The sequence below is a fragment of the Pinus tabuliformis genome, chromosome 3_1 (assembly GCF_031772625.1).
Source record: "Pinus tabuliformis cultivar Carrire ecotype Pingquan chromosome 3_1, CPIR1, whole genome shotgun sequence".
NCBI classification, from domain to species: Eukaryota; Viridiplantae; Streptophyta; class Pinopsida; order Pinales; family Pinaceae; genus Pinus; species Pinus tabuliformis.
In genome coordinates this window covers 296,190,291-296,218,150 of record NC_142301.1, presented here as the reverse complement: position 1 = coordinate 296,218,150, position 27,860 = coordinate 296,190,291, and the positions used below count along the sequence as shown (strand labels likewise).

General features: G+C 39.1%; 1 protein-coding gene across 1 annotated transcript in view; it reads left to right on the top strand.

Annotated features, from left to right (window-relative positions):
- Positions 1–15,643: 15,643 nt before the first annotated feature.
- LOC149186951 (serine/threonine-protein kinase STY13-like) overlaps positions 15,644–27,860 on the top strand; it is a 21,080-nt gene continuing 8,863 nt past the window's right edge. The window contains exons 1-2 of the mRNA XM_089409512.1: positions 15,644–15,703; positions 21,922–22,167. Of these exons, the coding sequence (XP_089265638.1) occupies positions 15,644–15,703; positions 21,922–22,167 (306 nt within the window). The remainder of the gene's footprint in view (positions 15,704–21,921; positions 22,168–27,860) is intronic.

Genomic DNA, 27,860 nt, shown 5'->3' with positions numbered 1-27,860 from the left:
CAAAAATGATCAGAATTTGTTGTGTGAGCTTTATCTCCACAACGAAGCCATGTCTGAAGACAGAAAAATGAATATACTCCCTCTTTGTGGTGACATACAACTCAGAGCTTTCATTTCCTTTTTAGCCAACCAACTCACTTGGCAAAACGCCTTCATCTCAGCACAACATAATGAACAGAACTGCCTCCTTTGGATTAGGGCTGAACCTCAAAATGCAGCCACTTTCATTGCACAACACCAAAGAATGTTAAGTGAACCTGGAATGACTGATCACATTAGGCAACTACAAGCAGTGGTCCTGCGAGATTGCCAACACTATGTGAGAACGAAGGCACCTTTGGCTATTAAAGCCAACAACCTATTCTGGGAAAATTGTCCCAAGGAAAGGCAAGAGTATCATCCCTACAATCCACCTAATTTACAAGCAGCAATTTCAAGGGTACCTTACTATGTTAGATGTATGGAACAATGTGCTGAAAATTGGATTGGCTACAGATTTAAATTTCCACTTTTATGGTTATCTCGTCAGCAATACAAGGGTCAGTTTGGATTATCCAAAAAGGAAGAGGCGGCAGCATGGAGGCAACTACAGACTGTCTGTGGGTTCAGAGACAAGTTTGATAACACTTTCTATAGCTACTGTCTCAGTAATTTACACTATTCATCCCAGTACTCCGACTCAGATTCAGAGTAAGCATTGCATGAGGACATGCAATCCCTTCAGTTGGGGGGGATGTTAGGACTCCAAATTGACCATTTTTGACCTTGTATTTTTGCTATAATATTACCCTTTTTCAGTCCATAAGTTGAAAGCTTTGATTACATAATGACCTAATCATCCCAAGGTATGAAGTAACTCTCCACATGACTATATGTTTAATTATTCATTACATATTCATGTTATCTTTATAATTATCTTTGGAAAAGTTAACCAAGTTGCTAAGTAACCGTTGAACTGTCTAAAGTCTGCAGAAATTATAATTCATAGTTGCTGTAACACCAGAAACAGCAACTACGCAGTTGCTGCAACACCAGAAACAGCAACTACACAGTTGCTGCAGCACCAACAACAACAACTATCTAAAGCAGGGAAAACGTTATTTTGCAACAACTGGAATACCGGAAATAACAAACAGCAACTATCAGAAGATCGCCAGAGTTCCATGCTGACACAGCACGATCAGCAACTGTCCAGAAAGGGTAAAACACGGTTACAGTTGCTAAAACACCAGGAACAACATGAGCTTACTAAATCAGCAACAATAGGGAAGCGGCAAAGGATAGTACGAGGATTCCAAGAAGACGGTTGAAGTTTGGTTACCAGCTGTGTAACAGTAAGAGACCCAAGAAAGAATACACCGTCACACTGTTGTAACGGCATCCTGTAACAAGGATGGATTTCTTATTTTTGACAAAAAGGTTTAACTGAATGAACTATGACAGTCTATTGTAATAGATGTCTCCTCTATAAAGAGGAGACATCTACATTAGAAGGGGGGAGAGAAGTGTAAGGAAAATTTTTGAAAAACAAAAGCAAGTCTTAATATTTATTATAACTGGACATTTTGGCAGATGAATAAAAAGTTGTTCTGAGCATCTAATCCAGCATTTGTGTTTTGGGGAATCTTGTGAGAGGGACAGGGCCCACCTTCTTCACAAGATTCACCCATTTATTTTCTGTTAGTGGTGAGTGTGTTTGGAAATTTCCTTTCTGCTGGTACTCTGTTTGGATTCTGTAGCATTACCTCTGATAATTTCCTTTTGCTGATACCCTGTTTTGTTAATTGCTTGATGTTGTAAAAGAATACTTCACAGGTGAATTAGAATTGCAGTGTGTATTAGCAACCTGGTTACAGGGGCAGGTGCTGAACATCCTTACCTTAAGGATAGGGTCCTGATCCTCTGCTAACAGAGCAACCATTACTTTTCTTTTCAGATTTGTATTCTAGTTAACTGCTTTCATTTTATCTTTGCAATATACTGTAACTGTTATAACATAGAGTAAAGAGTTTGACAGAAACAAAATTGTGTATACTACAGCTTTTAATGCTTTTAGAATTAAGTACATACAGTACGAGGTCACCTTTGAAATAAAAGGACTTTCCCAGGTTGACAAATTAATGTGGTACTTGACTGTTTAATCAATAAACAATTCAAGTAGCCAACAATAACTACAATAGTAATGGGGTAATCACTAGTATTATAGGGACCCAACAGCTTCCTTGTTATTTCTTGTGATGCTTCATCCGTCTCCTGCTTCGTTGTTGTGACCTATATGCTCGGTCAAAACAGAACACCCTGTGCTAGGATTTTAGCTCTAGCAGGCGAGCCCCATCTAGGACCTCCTTGTATCACCGCAGCCAATTTTTACCTTCGTATCTGCTCGCAGTATTGTCTGAAACAGCTTGTGTTGCACTTTTGCAAGACTTGTTTTGTTGTCCGCAAGATCCCAATCATCAAAGTCTGTCAAAGGCGTCTTAGGAACTTTGTGTTTCTCTATGGTCTTTGTTCGTCCATCCTTTTGCCTCTTTGTTGTGGTTGGCCAACATGCCCCTGAGCGGGGTGGCGGCCTCTAAACCAAATTTGCTTCGTGTCTCCTTTTTTCCAGTACATCCCCTACTGAGGATGTTGTCTTTTGTGGAACACCCGTAGCTGTCAACAAAAGGCACATTAGAGAGCCCTACTGCTCCATTGGCCATATCAATACCCTCGGGCTTGCTCGTGCAAAGAGAATAACCAGCTCCATTTCGATACTTATCATGTCATCCCCAGAAGTGTAAGTCACCCGGTGGATGCCCCTTGGGGATTTATAAGCAATTTGAATTTCAAATTCATTGGTTCCCGCTTGTTCTAGCGAGCTCATCCAAAATCTGTGGCAGCTTGTTGCATATTTGACTTGTACCTCCTCTCTTAATTGACTGCCTCCCACTCCTTTTTTCCATAATGCAGACATCGTTTCATCAACAATGATAGGAACGCTCATCTTTTGTTGTGTTAATGCATCGGTGCATTTTTTATTGTGCAACCGCGAGCCAAATCGACGTGTAGCCCGGTTCTTGTGCCACTTTCCTCCAGACTGCTTTATTGTCCTGCACTCTCTTTCAACTAGATGGAGTGGTGAGACTGTCCCTCAAATGGTTAGTCAGGCGGCCTAGTCACTTGTGTAGAGCTTCAGGCAACTGTCATTCACTCGACCCTGAAAGAGGTCTCCATTGAGTTTGGCAAGCTGAACCGCCCCGCCACCTGTAAATTCTTTGACGATATAGGGCCCTAACCAATGCATTCATAGTTTGGCAAGGAATTTCTCAAACTTACTGTCGTATAGCAACACTAGTTCATTCTCCTTGAAGGTGCCCACCTTAATATGGCAATCATGCCACACTTTCTCGCGTTGCTTTTGTACTTGCTGATGGAATCTATCCAAAAACCATTCCTCTTCGAGTTCGGCTAGCTGTGCGAGCCTTTCCTCCAAATTTGTGCGGTCTGAAATACCTATCACTATCGCGATCCGCAGACTAGGCACAATGTATTCCATAGGCATGACGGCCTCCTTGCCATAGACTAACTGAAACGGTGTCTGGCCCGTCAACTTCTTGCACGTGGTACAGTATGCCCATAGCACAGCAAGGATGTGCAAATCTAAGTCAGTTCGCTGCGCATTACAGACCTTGGTCAATGCGGTCTCTAAGATTTTGTTGAATGCCTCCACTGTCCCATTCACTTGGGGGTGGTATGGTGTGCTTTGCTAGTGATATATTCGGAATTCCTCAGTGAGTGCACTGATCGTTTCATTCAAGAAATGCGTATCCCAATCACTCATGAGAATTTTGGGACATCCAAACCTTATTAATACGTTTTCAAATAGAAATTTCGTAGCTATTACAGCCGTACAAACCTTAACCGGATGTGCCTCTGCCCATCGGGTCAAATATTCTGTCGCGGTGATGATATAGTGAGTGCTTGTCTTTCATCACAGCTCGATAGGTCCTACGAAGTCGATTGCCCACTTCTCGAATGGCTGCAGCATCATTTGTGGCTGGAGAGGCATTTCACCTCTCCGTGAAGGTTTCCTTGTCCATTGGCATACATCGTAGGCTTGGCAGTATGCTTTCGAATCTTGGTGTAGATTGAGCCACCATAATCTTGTGTGAAGAATCTTCTGGGCTGTGGCATGACCTGCATAATGTCCACCAGCAACCCCCCGATGTGCTTCGGCCAGGATCTAGCCTCGCTCGAATTCCGGGACATACCTATGCAATATTTCATCGTTGCCCATTTTGTTGAGGTGGCCTACAATCACGGTGAAGTCTGCTGCATGTATTACCAATTCCTTCTTCTGCTGAATGGAATATCCCTACCGCACGATTCCTGTAGTTAAGAAATGGATCATATCCTCAAAGTGACCATCCGCTACGTGCACCGCATATAGTTGTGCATCTGGGAGCTCGTCCTCTAGATTTGAGGGTTCTTCGCCGGTCTTAATTCGGGACATGTGATATGGGCCTGTGTTTAGACATCCCAGCTTTACGATGACCTTAAGGTCATATTCCTGGAATAACAATAACCATCTACAAATGTGCCCCCCCAACACAGGCTTGTTCACTAGGTATTTTAACGCTGAGTGATCGGTATACATCTTAAAGTGTCCTCCAAGTAGATAGTGGCGGAATTTTTGAAGAACCTATACCATTTCTAATCCCTTATTCTCGGTAGTGGAGTAATTCTTCTCGGCTTTTGACAACCGACGACTTGCGAACGCAATTGGGAGATCAATCCCCTCCACTCCTGGTTGTGTAAGTACTACCCCCAGCGTGATACATGATGCGTCGACATGCACGTGAAACTCAACATCCCATTTTGGAAAGACAAATATAAGAACTGATGCCATCTTTTCCTTGAGCATTTCTAGACTTTTGTTACATTCTTCATTGCAACAATACATAGCATCCTTCTTCAGCAATTGTTCCATCGGCGTTGTAATCTGGGCGTAGCTTTTGATGAACTTGTGATAGTAGCTCATGTGACCTAGTGTGCCACGTAGTTGTTTGACACTTTGCAATGCTTGTAGATTGAGTATGACAGCAATCTTTGTTGGATCCACCATTAGGCCTTGCTTACAAACCACAGGGCCTAATAGGTTTCCAAATGGGACAAGGAAAGTACACTTCTTTAAGTTGAGCACAATCTGGTGTCGACAACAAGTATCCAGCATCAGCCATAAGCTCGCTACATGTTTTTTAACCAGTCCAAACATGGTCCAATCATCAAGATAGACTTCTAAGAACTTGTGTATAAATTCTTTGAATGCCACTACCACTATTTGTGAAAATATCACCGACGCATTCTTCAGTCCAAAAGGCATCACTGTGTACTGAAAGAAACCCCATTTAGTGGTGAATGTCATTTTTCTCTTGTCTTCTGGCGCGATCTTGATCTGGTGGTATCCTGAGAACCCATTCGTGAAGGAGTAGGCTTCCTGCCCCCCCACATTTTCCAGTACCTCATCTGTAAACAGAGTCAGAAATGGATCATTGACACAAGCATCATTGAGCTTCCAGAGATCCACGCAGATACAAATCTCACCCTTCCATTTCTTCTCCTGCACAACCATCACACTTACCCAATCAGACTCCTTGACTGGTTCAATGATTTCGGCTGCCAGCATCTTGTCCATTTCTTCGTGGAATTTTGCTTTATATTTTGGGTTCAATCAGTAGGGTCACTGCTTAACCAGTTTTTCATTTGGCTTCAACGTTATCTTCATCATTCCCAGATCTCCTAGGATCTCTTTTAGCTCCGTGATTTTTGTTGGGAATAAATATTGATATTCGCAAAGAAACTCGACAACCTTCTCCAATGTGGCATCGTCCCAATATTCCCCAAGCATTTCATAATTTGACTTGTCTTTTGTTCCAATATTGACTTGTATCGTTTTCAACGGCGCTGTGATATCTGGATCTTCGGTTGCAGGCCCGCGCACCTCACGGCTCCCTTCTAATTCCAGAATATTGACGTTTCGCAGGTCATCTTCATCATCCTCTACTTGGACATTATAGCATTTGAGAGCCTGACTTACTTGTCGTGACTAGTTAGGCTGCACCGTTTCTTTTGGTTCCAGTGGCATCTTGAAAATGGCGGCCTTTACTAGCTATAATGCGTCATCCATGGGATCCATCCATTGATCTTCAAAGAGGAAGGTCGAAAAAAACCCTTCACTCATGATATCCCACTCGCATGTGTCATGACGGAGCTCTGCTTCAGTATACTAGTTTCTGGGAATGATGTCCAGGGTGTGATAAAATAAGTGTACCCATTCTAGCTGAGGTTCTTCTCTGTAGGCTTTGATCCATCTGGTCAGGTGCATGCACGGATCATCACGCCCATTGTATTTCTTCATTAGGTGTACTTCTAGCTTTCCAAATTTGATCTTCATCATACGCCTATAGGCATGCCAATCGTCAAAAGTTCCTTCATGTGTTCCCCACCATCACGCAAGCGTCGCACGCAACGCCCACCTCAACGCATCAAGCCGTTGGTGCTCTGGTATTGCGACTTCAAATTTAGTCAAGAATTCATCTATTATCATTAGCCCATCGTATGTCGGCATTTCACAATCTTCGGTCCTCATGCAGTACAGATATTTAGTCACCATGTTGCAACGTAGCATAGTTACTCCATCCACCTATTTCACCAATGCTCGTCTTCTGACTCGGAAGTGCAATATTCCTCATAGCCTCGTAAGATTCATTTATCCTCCATTGTACTGACCCTTTCTCATCTTTGTGCAGACACTCTGTAGCTACAACCAACGTTTTGGTCACTTTCTCTGTCGCGCACAGGTTCAACGTAGCGCAGTCCTTCAGCCGAATCTAGCTGAATGAGTACGCAGAGCGACTTTATTTCAAACACCATTATTTGCTCCTTTAAATTGATAACTCCATTCATGTCGGTGGCCCAATATATTCCTAACAATGTAGAATAGGGTGTACTTTCCTCTATGAGTTTAATAACTTCAAAGTTCGTCTAAGTACTAGCGCCATCAGGGTCTACCGTTACTCCTTGCAGCCTTCCTATGGGTAGCACCTTCTGTTGATTTGCCATCTGTAGTTGGATAGGGGACCATTGTAGCATAGGCTTACCCATGCATTCCCAAGCATGTTTAGGCAGTACGTTGGCATCTGATCCTAGATCCAAAATGACCTATTCCATTTTATATTCGCCAATATGCACTATGAGTCGTAGTTCCCTCCTGGTCCGTAATGCATGTCTTCCTAACTTTCAAACTATGTGAGGTTCACTCCATCCTATGCATCTACTTATCAGTTCATGTAAGCCTTTAACTGCCTTTGCTGTCACGAAGCAATTTTATGCATGCCTCTAAAAAGGTAGTTATCATCGAGGGATCCCTGACTAGCTCAGGCTGATCCCTACTACCTAGGGTAGAGACTTCGTGAAGCTTTCCCGAGCTTCCGGATATGCCTCCTTACCCAGCCCTGGATCTCCCTTACTTAGGTTCCTTCTATCCGTTCCTCTGGTTGTGCTACTTCTCAGTACCATGTTGACATTGGGATCTTCCTCGCGGGGTTTGGACCTCATCATTTGTACGTTTTGGGTTGTTGTTGGTCGTGCTGCCCTTCTTTCATGAATCTATGCTATTAGCGTCGGCCAATCTATTAGCTCATGATCGAATTGCTCACAATAACTACACAAAATTATGGCAGGGTTGGTAAAATCCCACACATAATGTCCCAATCCCCTACAATTGTAGCAGATTAGTTGCCCACGACCCCTTCCTAGCCCCATTCCACCCCGTCCTCATCCATGGCCCCAGAACCCACCGCGGGCAATCACCACGGCTGGATCCTGAGCTTGCACCTCAGTCTGCATTCTGTATGTAGGTGATTGGTCCATTAACAACTGGTATCTACGACAATCTCTTTCCTCGTGGCCTACCGACCTGCAAAAGTTACAAAATAGCTGTTAGGGGGTCTGGTTGTATTTTGGTAGTAGATGGAAGTTATCCGTGTTCTGCTTTCCTCCCACCTGACAAATTGCACACCAAAGCGGGGTTACGGTGCCTGATCCCACCTGTGCCTATGGTCGCAGTAGTGTTAGTCCCCTTGTTGTCACAAGATTCACTAAGACCGGGCAGTGATCTTTGTCGTGTCCCTGGCTTCTACAGTTTATACACCATACTTCCTCCTAGACTTCCTGTCGCAACACCTGTTCTTGTTTTAACTTCATCATTTCCAAACACAAGTTTTGGATCTGCGCTTGGATTTGCTAAACTCCCAACCCTGGGTCTTGTAACGGAGTTTCATGTAACCTCATCGCTATCTCTAGTTCTTTGGCCTGGGTTGAGATCTTCTGTTGTGATAAAGCTGTTCTCATATGTGGTGTTAAGGATGCCATAAACCAAGCACAGTGTTGTGCATCTGTCAATGTCATGTTAGCCTCGCGAATATTGCTTTTCAGTCTTTGGTCTAAATCCCACAGGGTTTCACCAGGCTTCATCACGATCTCTTTGAACCCTATAATCGACTATGTTTCTGACTTTGGCCAGCTAAATTCCTTCTTTAATTTGGTTTGGATGTCTGTTGTCCCCGTTGTTGGATGATCGCTTGAGTAATTTATGTACCATGTCAGTGCTCAGTCCTGTAGTGCGCTGACTAAGGTAGCCTTTCTGATATTATCATCCGTAATTCGTTGCATGTTCCATACTGATGTTAATACGAACTAGAATTGTTCTAGGTCTTCACCTCCTGCTCCTTTGAATACCGGTAACTGGATTGCGCTCATCATTATTACCCTTGAACTACTACTGTCCCTGATTTCTTTGAGTCCCTGCGTTTCACACCAGACACCCTTTAGGCAGATCCCGGTCCCAGAAACAGAACCATTTGTTGGCTTATATGGGCCTGACCCAGGTTCGGAAGAATTATTTAGCCAAGCAAATCCCATAGCTACTGACCCTTTCGGCAACAGTCCGCGGAGCGCGGACTGAGGTCTCACTTGAGGTAGCAGGGGAGGGTGTTGGAACCAGGTTTTCGCACCCTTGGGGTGTCTAGACATGATGTGGAGGGTTCACGCAACCTTTCGCTGTGTCGCACTGGCCTGTTTCGTGTAGATCCAAACCCGGAACACACTCTACTGGTTATTGGCACGCTATTTAGAGATCTTCTCTAGCTGATGAAGTATTACTTAGCAAGGTCTTTAAGAAACCAGTTATTAGCTTTACTCAGTTCGCATACTTAGATTAACCACAGATTCACATGTATTCAAAATGTAAGCATATGCACATAGATCAAACAGTAATATCAATCATTCAAAAAGCTAGATCCACGATACTTCAGATTAACACAGAATTATATCAAAGCAACTTATACTTATTTACTTTCTCCACCAATACATCTAGATCTACCTTGCGCACTCAGCTGCAAGGGTTCCCGCACATAGTTGTAGACTCTTCTAGGCCTCTGTGCACAGAACGGCAGATCCTCTACCCACTATCCACACTCTCAACTCGGACTTACAGACACTTTCAGATCATTCTTCCTCAAAAACCCATTACGTTAAGATCATATCCAAAACATAGCTACTTCTACCCAGAGAGCCTCGCTCTATTTATACCTTTCCATGGATCGTGATCCATGGGCGGACCGACTCAACTTACATTTCTTTACGTTATTTTCGGGTGGACTACCCTTTGACTTTGACCTACTACCCATCGCGCTTCTCGCAGATTCTTTACCCAAAAGTGCGGGCTTCATGCCCCATGACTATTGCGTGGGGCTTCCGCTACCCAACACGCCTACTCTAGGTTCCAGTATCACTAGATTTCTTTCCAATGACTCAGGAGTGAGTACTAGTTCTTGAATGTTGGTACCATTAATGTCTCCTTCATGTAGTTGTTTTGAGGCCCTGGTTTCTTCCCCTAGTTGCTCAAGAATTGATACTGGTCCTTATGGGTGAGAATCAATGACCGCACCTCTTTCCATCTGTTCAGTAGTTGACAATGGCTCTTGTAGAACGATATCAATAGTAAAACTCTCTTCTATCCATTCATCGGTTGATACTGGCTCTTGTGGAGCAGTGTCACCTATAGTATCCCCTTCTATTTTCCCAGAATTGGATTCTGGTTCTTGTGGGATAGTGTCAAGAGTAGCTTTCTCCTCCATTGGTTCAACAATTGATACCAGTTCTTGTGGGGTAGTGTCATGGTTAGTTTCCTTCACCATTGGTTCGACAATTGACACTAGTTCTTATGGAGCTATGTCAAGGGTGACATCTTTCTCTATTTGTCCAATAGTTAACATTGGTTCTTGTCGAACAATGACAACAAAGGCTCCCTCTTCTATTTTTTCGATCATTGACACAGGTTCTTGTGGTACAATGTCAACAATGGCCACTTTGTATGTAATTACTCCTACAAATCTCAATTCCCGAGTAAAAATATTTTCTTTCACTACGTGGGTAAGAGAATAAAATTTCCTTACTCCCCTCGGTAGGGAAGCATGACGTGGGGAACGAGGAGTAACATCTTCAATTCCCACACTACTAATTCCTTAGCCTCAATTTCTTCACCTTCATCCCTATCCAACACATCATCTAGCTAGTTTATCATCTCTTCTTCCCTTTCTTTCTCCTCTTCCTATGGTGATTGTTCCGTTGCTTCCTCCATTGGTTCAACAATTGACATTGTTTCTTGTGGTGCAGTGTTGATAGTGACTTCCTCTTCTTCCAACAATTCTTCCTCAACCCTTGTTGGCATCATAGCTGCAACCTCTTCCTCTGTTAGGTCAACCAAATGTTGCCAAGTCACATGAGTTTGTGATAGAGCATGCATCACTAACAATCTGATGAGTCCATGATTTGTGAGGACTGTCAATGCTTGGTGCAACTAACACATAGATCATGCCATTAATTGAATATTTTTCTAAAGAAAGAATGAAATATCTAAAGGATGAACTTGACAAAACTGGAGACATGCCAAAGCTTAAAATGATACTTAAAAAGAGCAGAGAGGAGACCTTCATAGGTAATGTACCACATTACAAAGTACACAACTTCGGCCCATCGATGTGGCAACGATTTTCAATCATATCCTCTCCCCTTCTATACCACATTTTCTCCTTCCCGTAGAAATAACACTGGAAATTCTAGCATGGGTTTTCTTCGGGCTAACCACTTTTGTCCTCCTTGCGGCAATCCAATAACAATCAAAATAAATTCTCCTGTCACTTGAATTTCTAGTTTGTGAACTCTGCAATGATTCCCTTCCAATTTCAACATGAATTGAATTGTTACCCCTTCATCAAATCGTTGTAACCTTTCAAAATAGACATGCCATCTTGCATCCTAAAATATCTCCCATACATGTACTTGCCGATGAACTTGCACTGTATTTTTCAGATCATGTCTAATGGCTAGACCACCCATCTGTCTATCGCTTTGTAGTAACACTCGGAGTAGAAACAATTCATTGAGGGGGTTGTTAGCTAGTAAAGGTTTGCAGTAACAGGGATGAAGGTAAATACGCATGACGGTTACGAAAAGGTTGACAGTAAATAGGTTATAATTATGGTAATTAGCGTATTAGAAAAGACTACAATTAATGTAGGCTTTATTTTCGTACAAAATTCCATTTCTAATGTGCATGGGTACATGTGAAGGGTATGATGGGAATATAAATGAATCATGGTAATGATGAGCGATTAAAGCGAGGTTTAATAGTAATGTTGAGATGGCATCATTATTGTTAAATACGAGATCTCCCCCCAACTAAGGTATGACCTTGCTCAATCATGATAGGTCATGTCATAAATGAAATACCAATAAAATCCATGAAGTCGTTCGGCGACTTACATGGCAACTTACCTTAGCGGAGTGTCAACATCACCAGAGTAACAACACCAATGGAGTATCAACATCAATGAACTAATAACACCAGTGGAGTATCATCATTGACAGAGTAACAACACCAGTGGAGTATCAACATCAATGGAGTAACATCACTAGTGGAGTAACAACATCAATGGAGTAACAACATTAGTGGAGTATCAACATCAGTGGAGTAACAACACCAATGGAGTAACATTGCTAGTGGAGTATCAACATCGGTGGAGTAACAATACCAGTGGAGTAACAACACCAGTGGATTATCAACATCGGTGGAGTAACAACACTAGTGGATTATCATCATCGGTGGAGTAACAACCCCAACAGAGTAACAACACCTCCAAGAAAAAGAGCGTTGTTGATGGAGTAACAACATAGTTTTAATTTTATCAATACACACACACACACACACACACACACATATATATTAATTCAATATGAGGTGTAGAGCAAGTGTTCCTTGCACTAATGATTTCAAAACTAGAGTTATCAGAAATATACTTAATAAAGGAGTCCCTAGAGGTCGGGCGATGATATAATCTAAGGCAGTGTCCATTTACAAATAAAGGAGTGTATGCCTCATCTATTGTTGTAAGTCTAATAGTCCCATTGTCAAATACTGCATCAATTTCATAAGGACCCACCCATCTAGAGCAGAGCTTTCCCTTGAAGTCCTTGAATTGGGAGTCATAGAGTAATACCCAATCGCCTTTCTTAAAAACCTTTTTCTTGATGAATTTTTCATGCCACTTGGCTTGTTGATGCTGAATTGCAGGAGTATTTTGTACAGCTATCAAAAACATTTTATGTAACTCATTTAGTTGTTCCAATCAGTGTTTCTGGGCTATAGAAAGATCCAAACCTACTTCAAGAGCTGTCACGAGAGTCTTAATTTTGAATTCCACCAAAAACAAAGGAGATTTTCCATACACAAGCTCATATGGTGAAAATCCTGTTGTATTCCTCCATGTTGTTCTATATGCCCGAAGTGCTTCAGGAAGTTTTTTTAGCCGAATTTTGGCAATGGTTCGCTACAGTCTTTGTGAGGATATTCTCTACTACCTTATTTATGCTCTCAACTTGACCATTTTCTTGAGGATGATGTGGATATGTCACCCCATGTTTGATCCCATATTTTTCCATAAGTGCTACTACTAAATGTGATGTGAATTGTGCCCCTCCTTCTAAGATTATTTCTCTAGGACCTTCGTACTGAACGAAAACGTATTTGAATAAAAACTCTGAGACGACATGTTCTGTGTATTTTGCGACAACTTTGGCTTCTACCCATTTTGTCATGTAATCTTTGTAGACAAGAATGTGGACTTTTTGATGAGAAGTATGGTTAAATGGCTCAACAAAACAGATAACCCACTTTTCAAAAGGCTCCAATAATAATTGAGGCTATAGCAGCATTTCATCTGTCCGACCAGGCTGTCCCATCCGTTGGCAGCTATCACACCCGCGAACATATATCCTAGCATCACAGAAAATATAAGGCCAATAGTATCCCATTTGCAACACCTTATCACCATTTCACTTATCTATAAAATGCCATCTGCAAGGACCATCATGGGAAGATTCTTGAACATCATAAATCTCGTCCTCTCCTACATAGCGTTGGATCTGCTGATCCGGTCCAGTGTGGAAGAGATATCCCTCCATCCATGTATAACAGGCAGTTTGCTAGATAATTTTTCATTGTTACCTATATGACAAATGATTAGGTACATTCCCTGTAACAATATAGTTAGTAACATCTGCATAACAAGGAATTTGACCAGAAACTGCAAAGAGATGCTCATTAAGAAAACAATTCTCTATAGGTGTATCTTCATCATTAGTATTCAGCCTAGACAGGAAATATACTGCCACATTATCTTTTGCTGGTTTATCTACAATAGTAATATCAAATTCTTGTATTAATAACAACCATATTGTAATTTAACCATGAGTTATTGGTTTATTCATCAGATACCTGATGGTTGAATGGTCTGTGTACACAAAGGTGGGGTACCTTGTAATATAACATCAAAATTTTTTAATACCATATATGACATCCAGAAATTCTTTTTCAGTTACCATATAATTGAGTTCAATAGGATTTAAATTTTTGCTGACATAGTAAATCGCATATGGTTTCTTGCCCTCCTTTTGTCCCAAGACTACCCCTACTGTTGTATGAGAAGCATTTGTGGAGATATGAAGAAGTATTTTCTAGCCAAGGCATCATAATATTGGGGCTTTACAGACTAATTTCTTGATTTGTAAAAAAGTTGCTTCACATGCATCAGTCCACACAAATTCTATTTCCTTAGGTAATATCCATCATAACCAATAAAGCTACGTACCACCATTGGTTTCTTTGGTGTAGGAAAATTTAAGATTACCTCAACCTTTCCAAGATCAACCCATATTCCTACAGTTGAAAGTAAGTTCCCTAGAACTACTCCTTCTTCCATCATCATATGACATTTCACTATACTAAGAGAAACATGAGTCTGTTTGCATCATTTAAGTACCTTTTCTAAATTCTCCAGACCTTCTTCAAAAGAATCCCCATATGGGGTAAAGTCATCCAGGTAGATTTCAACACTCTCATTAACTAGATAATAAAAAATTCCCAATATTTCCCTTTGAAAGGTAGAAGGCGCATTATAGAGGCCAAATGGAGGGAAGCGATATGAAAAATTTCCCCAAGGGCAAGTAAAAGTAGTTTTATCCTAATCATCAAGAGCTATTTGGATTTGGTTATATTGACTAAATTCGTCCAGAAAGGAGAAGAACTTCTTCCAGCAAATGTGTCGAGGACCTCATCAATAAAAGGTAAGGGAAAGTGGTATTTTGAGTTTCTTTATTTAATTCCCTGTGATCAACACATATCCAAAACTTGCAATTTTTCTTTGGAACAATGACTAGTGGAGATACTCATTGACTATCTGAGATTAGATAAATAAACCCAGCCTCCAACAACTTCTATAGTTCTTCCTTGACAATGTTATTCAAGGCAGGATTAATCCTTCTTTGTGGTTGTCGAACAGGTCGAGATTCTTCTCTTATGTATATGTGATGGGTACATATATCAACAGGGATCCCTTTTATATCTGTATATTCCCAAGAGAAGGCTTCCTTCTAATCCCGAAGGACTTTCAGTAATTGTTCAACCTAGGAAGGTGAAAGATTGGGATTAACATTCAATGCTTTCCCTAGATCGATTTCTACAGGAAAACTGTGATGGGGTATAGTGACAGGAACGTTTTGAATTTCTATTTTTAGTTCAATAGTTTCTTGAGTACTGCAGCTCATGATAGGTTCTAATATTTGTTGGGTTGAACCAGAGACGGAGTTGGGACTACTAATAAATGTGCTAATATCATCATCTTCTGTTTCACCCTTAAAACAAAGAGCTTCACTAATGTTAAGAATTGGTCTAATATCTTCATTTCCAAGTTTAGGCTCATCCGAGGGTGGAAGCTTTTGTGCTAAGGTATAACCTGATTTTATTGACGGGCTTGGTTCCTCCGGTGGGTAAAGAACAAGGTTCTTTGTGTTTTCTCCATTGGATATCACCATGTTTCCCGATCGACACCCAATTTAATCATTTGTGGTAGCAGACCAAGGTCTACCCAGAATCAAATGATTCCCGCCAGATGGAGATTGAGTATGTAGCACCAAAAGATCAACACAATATCGCCATGAGTCTATAGAAATAGTCACATCTTCCAACTTCCCTACTGGTCTTACAATGGATCAGTTAGCAAGTTCTAGGACTGTAGGAGTTAGTTTAAGATTGAGCAGGCCCAAGGTAAGTATAGTTGCGGAGGATATAACATTAATTACAGTTTCCAGGTCTACCAACACATTTGGGATGTCAACTCCATTAATTTGTACTATGAGAATTGGGTTTCCTGGATCACCATATTGGATGGGTGTATTTTTTCCCAATATTATGTCTTATAATTTTCCCATGACATGAATAGTGGGTTGGTCTTTCGATTTTCTTCCAAGATTTTTGGAGAAAAATTCCTTAATCATTTTAGCATATATTAGTACATCCTTCATAGCTTGTAGTAATGGTATTTTGACAAATAAGTTCTACAATTCCCCCAAGAGATCAAATTCAGGTTGGGGAATTTGTTTTCTCAAGGATAACCTCTTAGGGTATGGTGGGCTAGTTTGGCATCCTCGAGTGACAATTGTTTGAGTAGGGGGTTGTTGTCCCATGGTAATCTATTTTGAATCACCCCCAATCCTTCTAGAGGAGTTCCTAGGTACTGGTTTTGAGGCTTCATCATCAATATGTTTAACAATTACCGGTGAAGTCTTAGCATTTACAACCCAACCAGACTGAAGATTCAATTCATTACATTCACGGTCGTAATACTGTATGTAGGAAGGTTGAGTGTCTCAACCTATTGGGCTCCCATATTGTTTGGATTCAAGTTGGATTGAACAAGAAGTTGTGGACAAAGAGGAGCATTGTTAGTGGAGGTATTAGAGGGAAGTTGTAATTGTTGTTGTGGAATAGGCTGGGAGAATTGACTTGTAAGGAGAGGAGGTCCAAGCCAGCTATGGGACCATGAAGGGGATGGACCATGTTTGGGGGAGCATGATTTCCAGGGCATTGGATACAGATAGTATTGTGGCCATGAAGGTGAAAATGTTACAGACTGAGGCCCAAAGTTCAAATTATTAAAATACTAAGAAGGATCTTCAGACATACCTTGATTCATGTTCCATGGTCGTGATTTCCATGGTTTATTTTATCCCATGAAGTAAAGTTGATCTATTTCTTGATTTTCTCCCTAAAAATATTCCTTCAACGTAATAAGAGATGGAAATGTGCTAGTAGAATGACTCTGCTTACATATTGTGCAAGTTTCAATAGTATTGAGTGGGCATTCCTTCAACAAGTGCTTCTTCCTTCATTGAGGGAAGAAAATGGCCAATGCCTTCTCAGATTCCATCTGTTTCTGTTTTGTCTATAGAACATATACTTGTGAGGACACTATGCTTAGAATATCAGTCCTCAAATTATCCAACAAGTTCCCAATTTCCTCTTTTGTAACCCCACTACTAGATGTCTTGAGAGTTCGTACTCCTTGCTTATGCCTCGTAGCTCCACGTGAACATTTGATACACAACTCACAGATGGTGTCAAATTCTTCCTTTGAGATATCCCCCTTTCCTACCACATTCATGAGTCCCAAATATTCCTCCCTTAATGCTCTGATAAATATCATCTTTATGACATCCTTATCCAGATCACTATGGCCCAATATTTACAGAATGTATTTAAAGCATTCCACAAAGTCCTCCATGTTCTCATCCTCTTTCTGCACAATCTTAAATATTTCCTCTTTAATATCTTGAGATTTGCAGTAGTCCTGATATTTTTCAAGGAAAATTGTCTTCATGTCATCCCATGTTGTAATATATTTCCCCCCTAAACCCATAAACCATCTTAGAGTTGTTCCTTTTAGAGTAGCAAGGAATATCTTTAATTTTTTAGCATCATAAATATAATCATATCCTCGATAGACAATGTCAAATTCAAAGAGGAATGTGTCCAGATCTTCAGAAGAGAGACCATGGAAATTAGGTAATGTTGTTAAAGGAATAGGTTTCATAGGTGCATCACCTCTAATATATCCAATTGGGAACTCGATCATGGAATTTGTATGGGCCATGAATATCTTCCAATATTCACTTGGAATCTGAATCGGTTTTGGTTGTTCTATAACGCGTGGTTGAGTTTGTCTAACAACACTTCCTTGATCAAGTCATGGAGCTAATTCCCTCAAGTCTTCCTCTTCTTCTTATGAACTCGCAATTATCAATTCCTCAGACACTCTGCTCCCTATTTCTTCTCCGATGAATTATGTTTCTGTTATTGGGGGAGGTTCTGGTTGTGCAACTAACTTTCCTCCAAATCTCGTATCAGATATTGTATGAGATATGACCCTAACAGAAGCTGGTGATGATGCTCCTGACTCAGCGCTTGAAATGATTTCTTGCATATAGGTAACTTTGTCTAGTTCTTTCCTTCCTCTTTTTGGGGGTCTTCCTCTACCCCTTTTATTCCTGTCTCTGTTCATGCAATCTAAAAGTGAAAGAAAACATCCAAACAAATCTAGAGCTCAGGTCTTGTCCAACAAGGTAAAAAATCTTGCTTGTCCAGGACAAGAGGTTGGCCCCTATAATTAACAAGAAAAATAAATAATCCAACAATTTAAGCTCAGGCCCTAGAAGAGGTTTAGTGCAGACTTCACCTAACCAGGGTGAGAGAGTGTTCCTAAAATAAAGAAAACAAAGAAAGGAAAATAACCCAATCACAAAATTTAAAGCTCGGGCCCTGAAAGAGGTAAAAACTTCCTAATCAGGGCAAGAGAGTGTTCTTAGAGAAAGAAAAAGAAAAATCACAAAATCTAAGCTTGGGCCTTGAAAGAGGCAAGAACTACCTAATTAGGGCGAGAGAGTGTTCCTATGGCCAATATTGGTCGTACTTTTGTGCCTTAGATAGCCTCCCCAACAACAGCACCAAAATGTTGGTGTTCAGTTATGAATTATCGAATTCACCTTTCCCCAATTAGTTGTAAACTGGAGCTCGTTAATTGTTTCAAGGCTACTGTCCAAAGTCTATGCAGGCCACATGTTCCCTACCTAGTATTGAGCAATTAGTTAAGCATAATAATTGAATAACAATAAGCAAATAATAGTAACAACATGTAAATAATAGTAACAACACATCAAAGTAACAACAATCTAAATTCACAATAATGCGATCAAAAAATCATTATAGAGATAAATAAAGTGAACACAACCAACATAAATCTATACACACAACAAATTCAACAACACCTGATGAGGAGAGTGGGCCTGACTCTCCGATCAGGGCTGTGGGAAAAGATCGAAGGTTATTCAGTGCTCAGGAAAATCATAATTGCATTAATAAAAAGGAATTACAATAAGGTTTATTGTTACACTTCTTGGATCTAGTGTCCGTATTTCTACCTCGTTAACCATTACTTATACATTGCATTGTTATAAAAATACTACTAACAAACTCAAAGGTTCAGAAGCTCTACTCACTCGCAAATATATAACAATCCTTAAGGCATAAACAAAAGGCAAAAGATAGCAATAATATCAATCCATCAACTTCTCATTGGTTCAACGTCGTTATAGTCCCTATCCCAGAATAGCGTTGCCAGCTCATAAACAATCATGTGTTGATTTGTAACTTGTTGGTTATCATTATCTTAATTATGCAAGAAAGGTTTAGTTAACAAGTCGCATAGGCAGTGTTCCCCTTAGGACTACATTTCATTAATCAGTATTCAACAAGAAATTCCATTTTATTATACCTTCATAGCTGAGACATGAATTAACCTCACAAAAAGCTACGAAATGGGTAAGGTGAAGTGGATAAAAACAGGTAAAAACATGCATATCTATCGACCAACAAACTACCCTAGTTTTTCCCCATAAACCTCCTTGGCCTTGCTACCATAATACCTCTCAGATAGTTACTCTTACATGAAATATCTTTCAAATCTTCTTTAGAAAATTTATTTCTATTTTATATCCTTTACATTCCTCAAATATTCCCACCATATATTAGCTTTTCCCTTTAAATTGAATATCGACACCCTTTCCTTCATATTCTTAAAGTATGAACCATGAAATACTTCTCCATTTCTAGCAGCCATGCCTCTCCTTCCCCAACCTTCTTAACCTCTCCATCAAATGAAGGAGGCTTTACCTTCTTAAATTCTTCCAGCATGAAATCTTTCTCCTTCCTTTTCTGTTGATAATACTTTTTAGTTGCAGCACTAGAAAATTGATGATGACTATATGTCGTCCTCTCTATAGTACTCATAGTAGTTCCACCTCTCATTATATCAATCCTAAACTCTTTTTTTCAGGATCCTAATGAGCCCAACCTAAACTTGTAGTTGGCACCTAGTTCATGTTCCTTTTCTCTTTGTATATCCAAAAAACATTGTAGTATGACTATGTTTACTTCTACTTTTTTTCCTAGACTCTCACATTTTTTTCATTATTAGCCTTGTAGCTCCCTAACTTATCTCTTAGAGTTCTAATATTATCCATCTAGCCATGGGAGCCTTCCTCTCTCATTTTATACACTAACTCCTCTTCATGTCCACATTGGTATCTATCATGCTATACTACACCATTCTACTCCTCATTATTTTTTTCTCTTTCTAGTTCCTTTGGTGTCTTCTTATGTGTTGTCATGTACACATACCACTATTATCCAAACAAAAAACAAGTAATCATATTTACCATCACCTTGGCTCAAAAACAATATTTCTACTAATATGTCACAATGTGAAACACCAATTATCATGTTGGCATGCCTCTTAGAAAATAACAAGGTTATTAAGACCAATGCTTGCATCCAACATGTTGTCAAAAATCAAATGCTACAAGAAACACACATCAAATAATTGATATAATTATCACACTTTGCAATAGAGTGTTAAGAATAATCCTTCGAAATTGATTTAACCCAATTGTTGAACATAGGCATTATATTTCCACATTACAACATGACTCAAATAGTACTTCCAAGGGCTAGTATTGAACCTTTAGCTCTCAAACCACCTTGTGATGGTCCCTTCTCCCCCCTAGCTCATACTATGGTAAATGAGAGGTGTTACATTTCTTTAACCCAACTTCCACAATCTTGTTATGGAAACGAGGCTACAAATTTCTTCCTCTTCCAAAGTTAGTGGAATTAATTTTTTCTAATACCGTTGTGTTTAACTCATCAATATCTTTCGTATCATAGAAACTTTATCCCAATCCAATACAAAGATGAAAATATATGTCTTTCTAAAATTTCACTATTTAAACCCTACCACATAGGAAAAGACATGCTTATGGCTCCCAAGTGGCACCTACATGGAGAACACACCATAGTTAGGTGGTTCCATGTCACTTGGGTGTCCATGCAGATATGATTAAACCCTAGTGGCATGACCCATGCCTCCTTTCCCATGGGCCCATGAGTTTCTTTCATTAAGTTTGACTCTTTAATTTTGTGGCTCTTCCGTGAATCTGAACTTATATAATGTTTGAGACCCCAGGATGTCCGCACTAGCTCTTATTAATGTGCACCTCCAGGCTAGCCCACATCTAGACCTTATTGCCTCTTCCTTTCGCACTTGTCCCAGATATCTGACACCTTTAGACTAATCTAATTTAAATCTAGCTTGCACCACCTTTAGCAGCAAGGTTCCCATCCTAGGCTTTCAAGCAATCTAGCTTGCAATGAAGTCTGTCCTGAACTCAACATAGTATTAATCCTGAAGCACCCCACGCTAAATATGACTTATCCTGTTTAATAATCCCCACACTAACTAAGACTGACCCATTTCGATTTTGGTTCCGTAGTGACATAAAATTTGCCTCTCCTTCCAAATGCTCAGACTCTGAGATCTGTGTGGACTCCCCTAAGTCTAACTTGAATACAAGGCGATTTTAGCCCTAGTGGATAAGAGGGATTTTCTTTCTATCAAGAGATTGGTTACATCCAAGATATGCACATCCACCAGAGTTCGCATTGATACATCAACATAATTAACTTCGAGCGTTGACCATCACTCTAACACATCAATCATGATGTGAACCTGCCTTCCACACATGCATTCCAGCCAAATCCATGGGTGTTGTAGTCTGTAGTTCTATCTATAGTATCACAAGAACTATCCGGCACACGACTTGAATAATTCCATCATGCTTATCTACATAACCATGCATAAATTCATTATTTCATTCATTTCTCCAAGATTAATGAACACAAAAAGCAGTTACACACACAACAAGAATTCATGTTGACTAGTAACAAAAACAAACAATCCTTTAACAACAAGACTCTATAAAGGCTCCACGAATTTGCCAGCATCCAAGGAAGGCTTGAAGGTGAACCATAACAGCGAAACCCTAAAGTATTATGCTACAACGTTAAAAACAAATGATGAAGGACTTGCGCAGGTTGTAGCAGGCATTACATCAGGTTACGATGATGTCTTAATCACTCAAACAGACAATCCCTCCAGCCACACTGATATTGCTCCAACGCATTCTGCAGTCAACCAAGAACAACTCACGCTGCCTGAAACAAACAATGTTATATCAACAGGAGGTTCCACGAATCTGCTAACATCCAAGAAAGGCTCGAAGCTGAACCATAAGTATGATGCTACAGCATTAAAAACAACTGATGAAGGAGTTACGCAGGTTGTTTCCTGTTACGATGCAATCTTAATCAAACCTATAGCATTTTAAGCAACAACTTAAAGCATATCCACTGAAGATCACAACATTCAAGAAGGTTGTAATAACGAAAACCACAACAGCGTGACCCTAAAAGGAAATGCTATGGCATTAACTACGGTTAACCAAGAAACAATGTAAGACAACATATCCAGCGTTGCCAGCTCTAAAGAAATCGTAATAAATAGGCATGAATCAACATCGATGGAGGCTACAGGGTTAGCCACAATCGCTAAGGAATAGGTACTCTCAAGTGGTGGGTCAGATAAATCTGTTGTAGATAAGCACAACATAGACCTTGTGTCACCAACATTGAGAACCACAGCTACGCATCCAAGACACGTGGTGAATCTATCAAACAAACAAACTGACTAGAACACCCTCGATGTCCTAGAAAAAGGATTAAATTTTGCCATCCCCCCTCAGGCAATCTCCAAAGAAGACATACTTTGCAACATAGAGTATGGGATCAGGGAGTTACTAGACAACATTAAAGAAACTATCAAACATGACTGCTCCATCATCCTGAGAAAATCCCACCCACCCAAAAGCAACATTTCCAAACAAGAACATTTAGCACTCAAAACCTTAAATCAAGACCCTGATATTGTAGTCCTAAAAGCTGACAAAGGTGGTGCAACTGTCATAATGAACACAATTGATTATAATGAAAAGATGATAGACCACCTCACCAACAGTGGCTGTTACATTAAATTAAATAAGAATCCCTTAAAAAGATCTCCAAAAACATACATAATCTGATAAAATCAAGTAAAGAACACAACATTAAAAATCTATTAGAAAACAACCCATACACCCCCAGAATCTATGGAGCCCCGAAGATACACAAAGAAGGCATCCCCATAAGACCCATTGTCAATACTATAGGAGGTCCCACTTACCAGTTGGCAAAATACCTAGCTAAAAAATTAAAACCTCTGGTTGGCAATACTAGTTCCTTTGTCAAAGGCTCCACCCACTTCATCAATGAGATCAAAGATATAAACCTAGATACCAATGACATATTAGTCAGTTTTGATGTTAAATCTCTCTATACGAACATTCCCATAGATGAAGCCATGAAAGTGATCCATAAAGTCATGAACCCAGACACAACCAAATTAATTGAGGTTTGTCTCAAATCTACCTTCTTTAGTTTTAAAGATGAAATTTATGAACAAACGTGCAGTGTAGCCATGGGATCGCCTTTATCTCCTATCATTGCCAATCTCTTCATGGAGGATTTTGAAACTAGGGCCATTGAGTCTGCCCCATTAAAACCCAAACTTTGGAAAAGGTTTTTTGATGACACATTCATTATTTGGCTTCATGGAAAAGAAAAATTAAACACTTTCCCACAACACCTAAACAGTCTATCCAATTCTATCAAATTTACCATGGAAATAGAGGAAAACGATAGCCTTCCCTTTCTTAACATCCTAATAAAAAGAAACAAAGATGGATCCATATCACACCAGGTATATCGTAAGAAAACCCACACGAAACATTACCTACATGGAAACTCTCACCACCATCAATCCCAAAAAATCAGTGTTCTCAACACCCTAGCAACCAGGGTCGTTCATATTTCGGATGAAAATCACTTTGAAGATGAGAAGAACCATCTTATGAATGTATTCGTAGAGAATGGATACAATCAACAGCAAGCGATCAAGGCCTTTAAGAATGCAGAGAATCCTAAACACAAACAACCACTAGATGATCATTTAGGTAAGGTGCACCTCCCTTGCATGTTAGGCAGAACAGATAAAATTGCACACATTTTAAAAAAAGAACAAAATTAGAACCACTTTTAGACCATGAACACCATTAGCAGATGCCTAAAATTTGTGAAAGATCCTATCAATCCCAAATGCCACAAAGGAGTTTACATGGTTCCGTGTTCATGTAGAAAAACATACATTGGAGAAACTGGTTGATCTATCCACACTAGGATTCAAGAACATTCTGCCGATACAAAACATAACTGCTCAAAAACGTCAGCCCTAGCAGAGCATTCCAGCAAAACCAATCATCACGTCTGCATTGAAAACTCTAAGTTAGTAGCCAAAATTGATCATTATCATAAAAAACTGAGAGAAGCCATAGAAATAGGTAAACACCCTAACAACCTCAATCATGATGAAAGATGGAAAATAAGTGACAACTGGATTCCTACTTTAACATCCTAGAACACCATCTCCTAACTCAACACTTCCCCATTACGCTTGACCTCTCAACTCACTCTCCAACCTCACTTCTCTCTCTCTTCACTATGCACTCGTATTAAACACTTCTCCTAATTTCCAATTCTTAAAATTTAAATTAACATTAATATTAATTAATATTAATACTTTTTAGACTAATAATACCAATTCAAATTAACTTATATTAGAATAATTTTATGAGAATTTCATTCAAGAAAATTGATAGGAATCTCATGTAAAGGAAAATAAATTCTAAACAAATAATTAAATTAGCTTTCATTATTAATATCAATTAATAGTAATACTATTCCTCATTTATATTATTTCAACATATAAACCAATTTCATTTAAGAAAATTAATAGGATTCTTAGTCAAGATTAAAATCAATTTATAGATCATAAATAAAACAAAAATCATTAAAATTATAAAAATTTCTAAAAGCAACACTTATATTAATAATTAGTATTAATTATCACTAATAAGATTATTATTAAAACCAATCTAATTAATTTATTCTAAAGTAAGAACAAAACTAGAATAAAATTAATTATAAAATAAATAATTTATTTTTATTTTTGTTTTTATTCTCAATTTAAATTGAAAATAATTAAAATTCTTATTATATAATTAAATATTTCAATTTAAATCATTCTATTTTTATTATTATATAATTAAATTAAAACCAAATATTATAAAACAATTAAGAAAACTACACACAAAGACTCTATAATGCTCAACCATAGAGATCCTGGCATTATAGTTCAAGTGAGTTCTTAAGAGTCATTATAAATCATGCAAGTATCCAAAAATATATCAGTAGTTAGAGATATCTACCCATCCCTCATATAATGACCACAATCATGGAATACATCTTATTGCAAACACATACAGAATACTCATTCCTTTATATACCCTTCATCATGTAACAACAACATTTGTCATTCAAGTGTGGTAGGCATACACAAAGTTATAAGTAAACAAGTTATCTTATTAGTTAAATCACTGCAACTAAGAGAGGGATGTCAAATTTCCTCCCAACTGTAACCTAATTCCACTACTATTCATTCGTATTGTTAACTACGCCTAATCTAGATTCAGAGTCTAAAGAGTGAAGTGCTCAAGGGAGTTTCACAACACATGGAAATATAGAGCACACAGTGCCTCCACAAACAATTGGGCAATTATTGTGTCTCCACCCAAACAATCACTTATGAGAATCCAAAGCACACACAAGAGTCTACAACCCACATTGTCTCCACCCAAGCAGCCACTTACGGAAATCTAGAGCCTAGTGTGTTTCCACCCAATTCACACTACATGAATCCAAATCTCATAATACCTTCACCTACAATCCAGTAAAAATATAGAGCGCAACATACGTGCACGTGATAGCTTTCACAGGAATCCAAAGTCCATAATTAGGATCACCACCTTTGAAATACCAACAGAAGGTTCTTCTAGTGTTGCTCACGCACTAGTGTCAATGCATTCATTCTTGTTGAAGTGATATGCCTATGCCTGGATTTCCTCGTGCCTTTCTCCGTATGCTTCTTAATAACACAGTCCCATCTCATCTTGTCCAAGTGCTCTTTTGGCTATAGAGTTCATTGGTCTATTCTCTCTTCTCTATTGAGAATCCCCCTTCTCTTCTCGTCTCATCTCCCCAACATACTCTCGTGTGCCATTTTCTGTAGCTTGTTAGACTAAGCCAACACATATAAAAAGGGAGGTTTGGCTAGTAATTTTCCCATACACATTTTAATGTTTTTCCCATTTTTTCAATTCCACAGGGAGAAAGGTGGCAAATTAAATATCACTTCTAAGCTTAGTTGTTTTCCTAAGCAATTCCAAAGTAGCTTCTCCTACCATAACTCTGAATCCGTGTCTTTTCTCTCTCCCTTTCATATTATCACTTGTCACATTTAATTGTAATTACATATGAAAATATTTACATAAGCTAAAAATTATCATAATGTTAGACGCAACTTAATTTCTAAAAAACGGAAACAAAAAAAATATCATATCACATCTAATACTCAACTTAAACACTTCGAAATGAATAAAAGCTCTTAAAAACACTTAGCTCTAACCCTTTTTCACTACTTGACCTCACTACTTTACCTTTTGAAAGTGACGAGTACTAAGCCTTGAGTAAAGGACAAATTTCAGAGAATCGAACTTTCTTCTATAAAGATTTGGTCAAGCAATTCTTCACGGCTTTTGAGTTTTCATCTCTGAATTTATTATTTTGATTGAGATTTCAAAAATCTTTTGGAATTCTATTCACAAAAACTATTCAAATAATTAACTTTTCTATCATCAAATTCTCGTGATAAAAATATTCAATTAGGCTGAATAAACTGAGATTAGATGTGATCCGTAAAAAGAATAACCTACCTTTCTGAATTCCTATCCACCAAAACAACCACATTCCAACCATTAACATCCACACGCTCACTTAATACACCTTCACTTCTATTTTTAAAATATATTTTCTACAACAAGAGTTGGCCTGTTTTCCTACGCTATGCTCTTTTCACATTAACAAGGACAAACATATCAATGGCGAACCACGGGTCCATTTCGCGGTAACTGACGTAGAAACGATGAATAAAGATATAGACAATAAGGTGAGTGGGCCAGAAAGATCCACGAGAAACTTGGTAGCAGGGAGAACATGGCACGTACACTAATCCTTTTGGACACAGCTTTTAATTTTTAAATATGCTTGTACCAACAAGGTATCCGGTGGCTCTAGAAGTATTATCCAAAATAAGTTGGAACGCTTTATTCTCAGGGCTGTCGTACCAAGCAGGAAATTCAGAACGTGGCTTAGGTAACTATTACCCGTAACCAAATATATGTTTGAATCAGAGTCTCAACATTCCTAAAAAGTAAGTCGTTCTGAATGATCTTTACTGTAACGCTGCAAGCAGCTGTAGAGCATTTAGTTCACTACCGTTCCAGTCTATAAATCATTAATAGAAGCAAATATGCAACTTTGCATGTACTGCACAAATACTAGTATAAATGCTCGGTAAAAACATGATTAACCAAATGCTAGTATAAATGCTCGGTCATGGCACTCTGTCATGCTCACCCGCAAATCCAAATTCCTTTATCTTACTAAAAAGCCAGATACCAAACATACATAATCGAATGAAACTGCTCTGAAAATAAGTAACTTAAGAATGGAAAATGAGTCTAAATTGTAAGAAATTATTACAGCGACTCTGCATGCGGAAAAATTCAATGACTCGTTGAAACTTAATGTCCAGGGATACGAATTACCTCCAGCCATTGGTGAAACTCTCGATGCAACTTCTTTCTGAAAACCAAGCTCCAGCTATCCAAGCAAAAAGAAAAGAATGCAAAAATTCTGAAGGCACTTCCAAGCTCTGCTATCTCAACTAGATGGTGTAAAAAACTGAAGGGAATTGAGATACAAG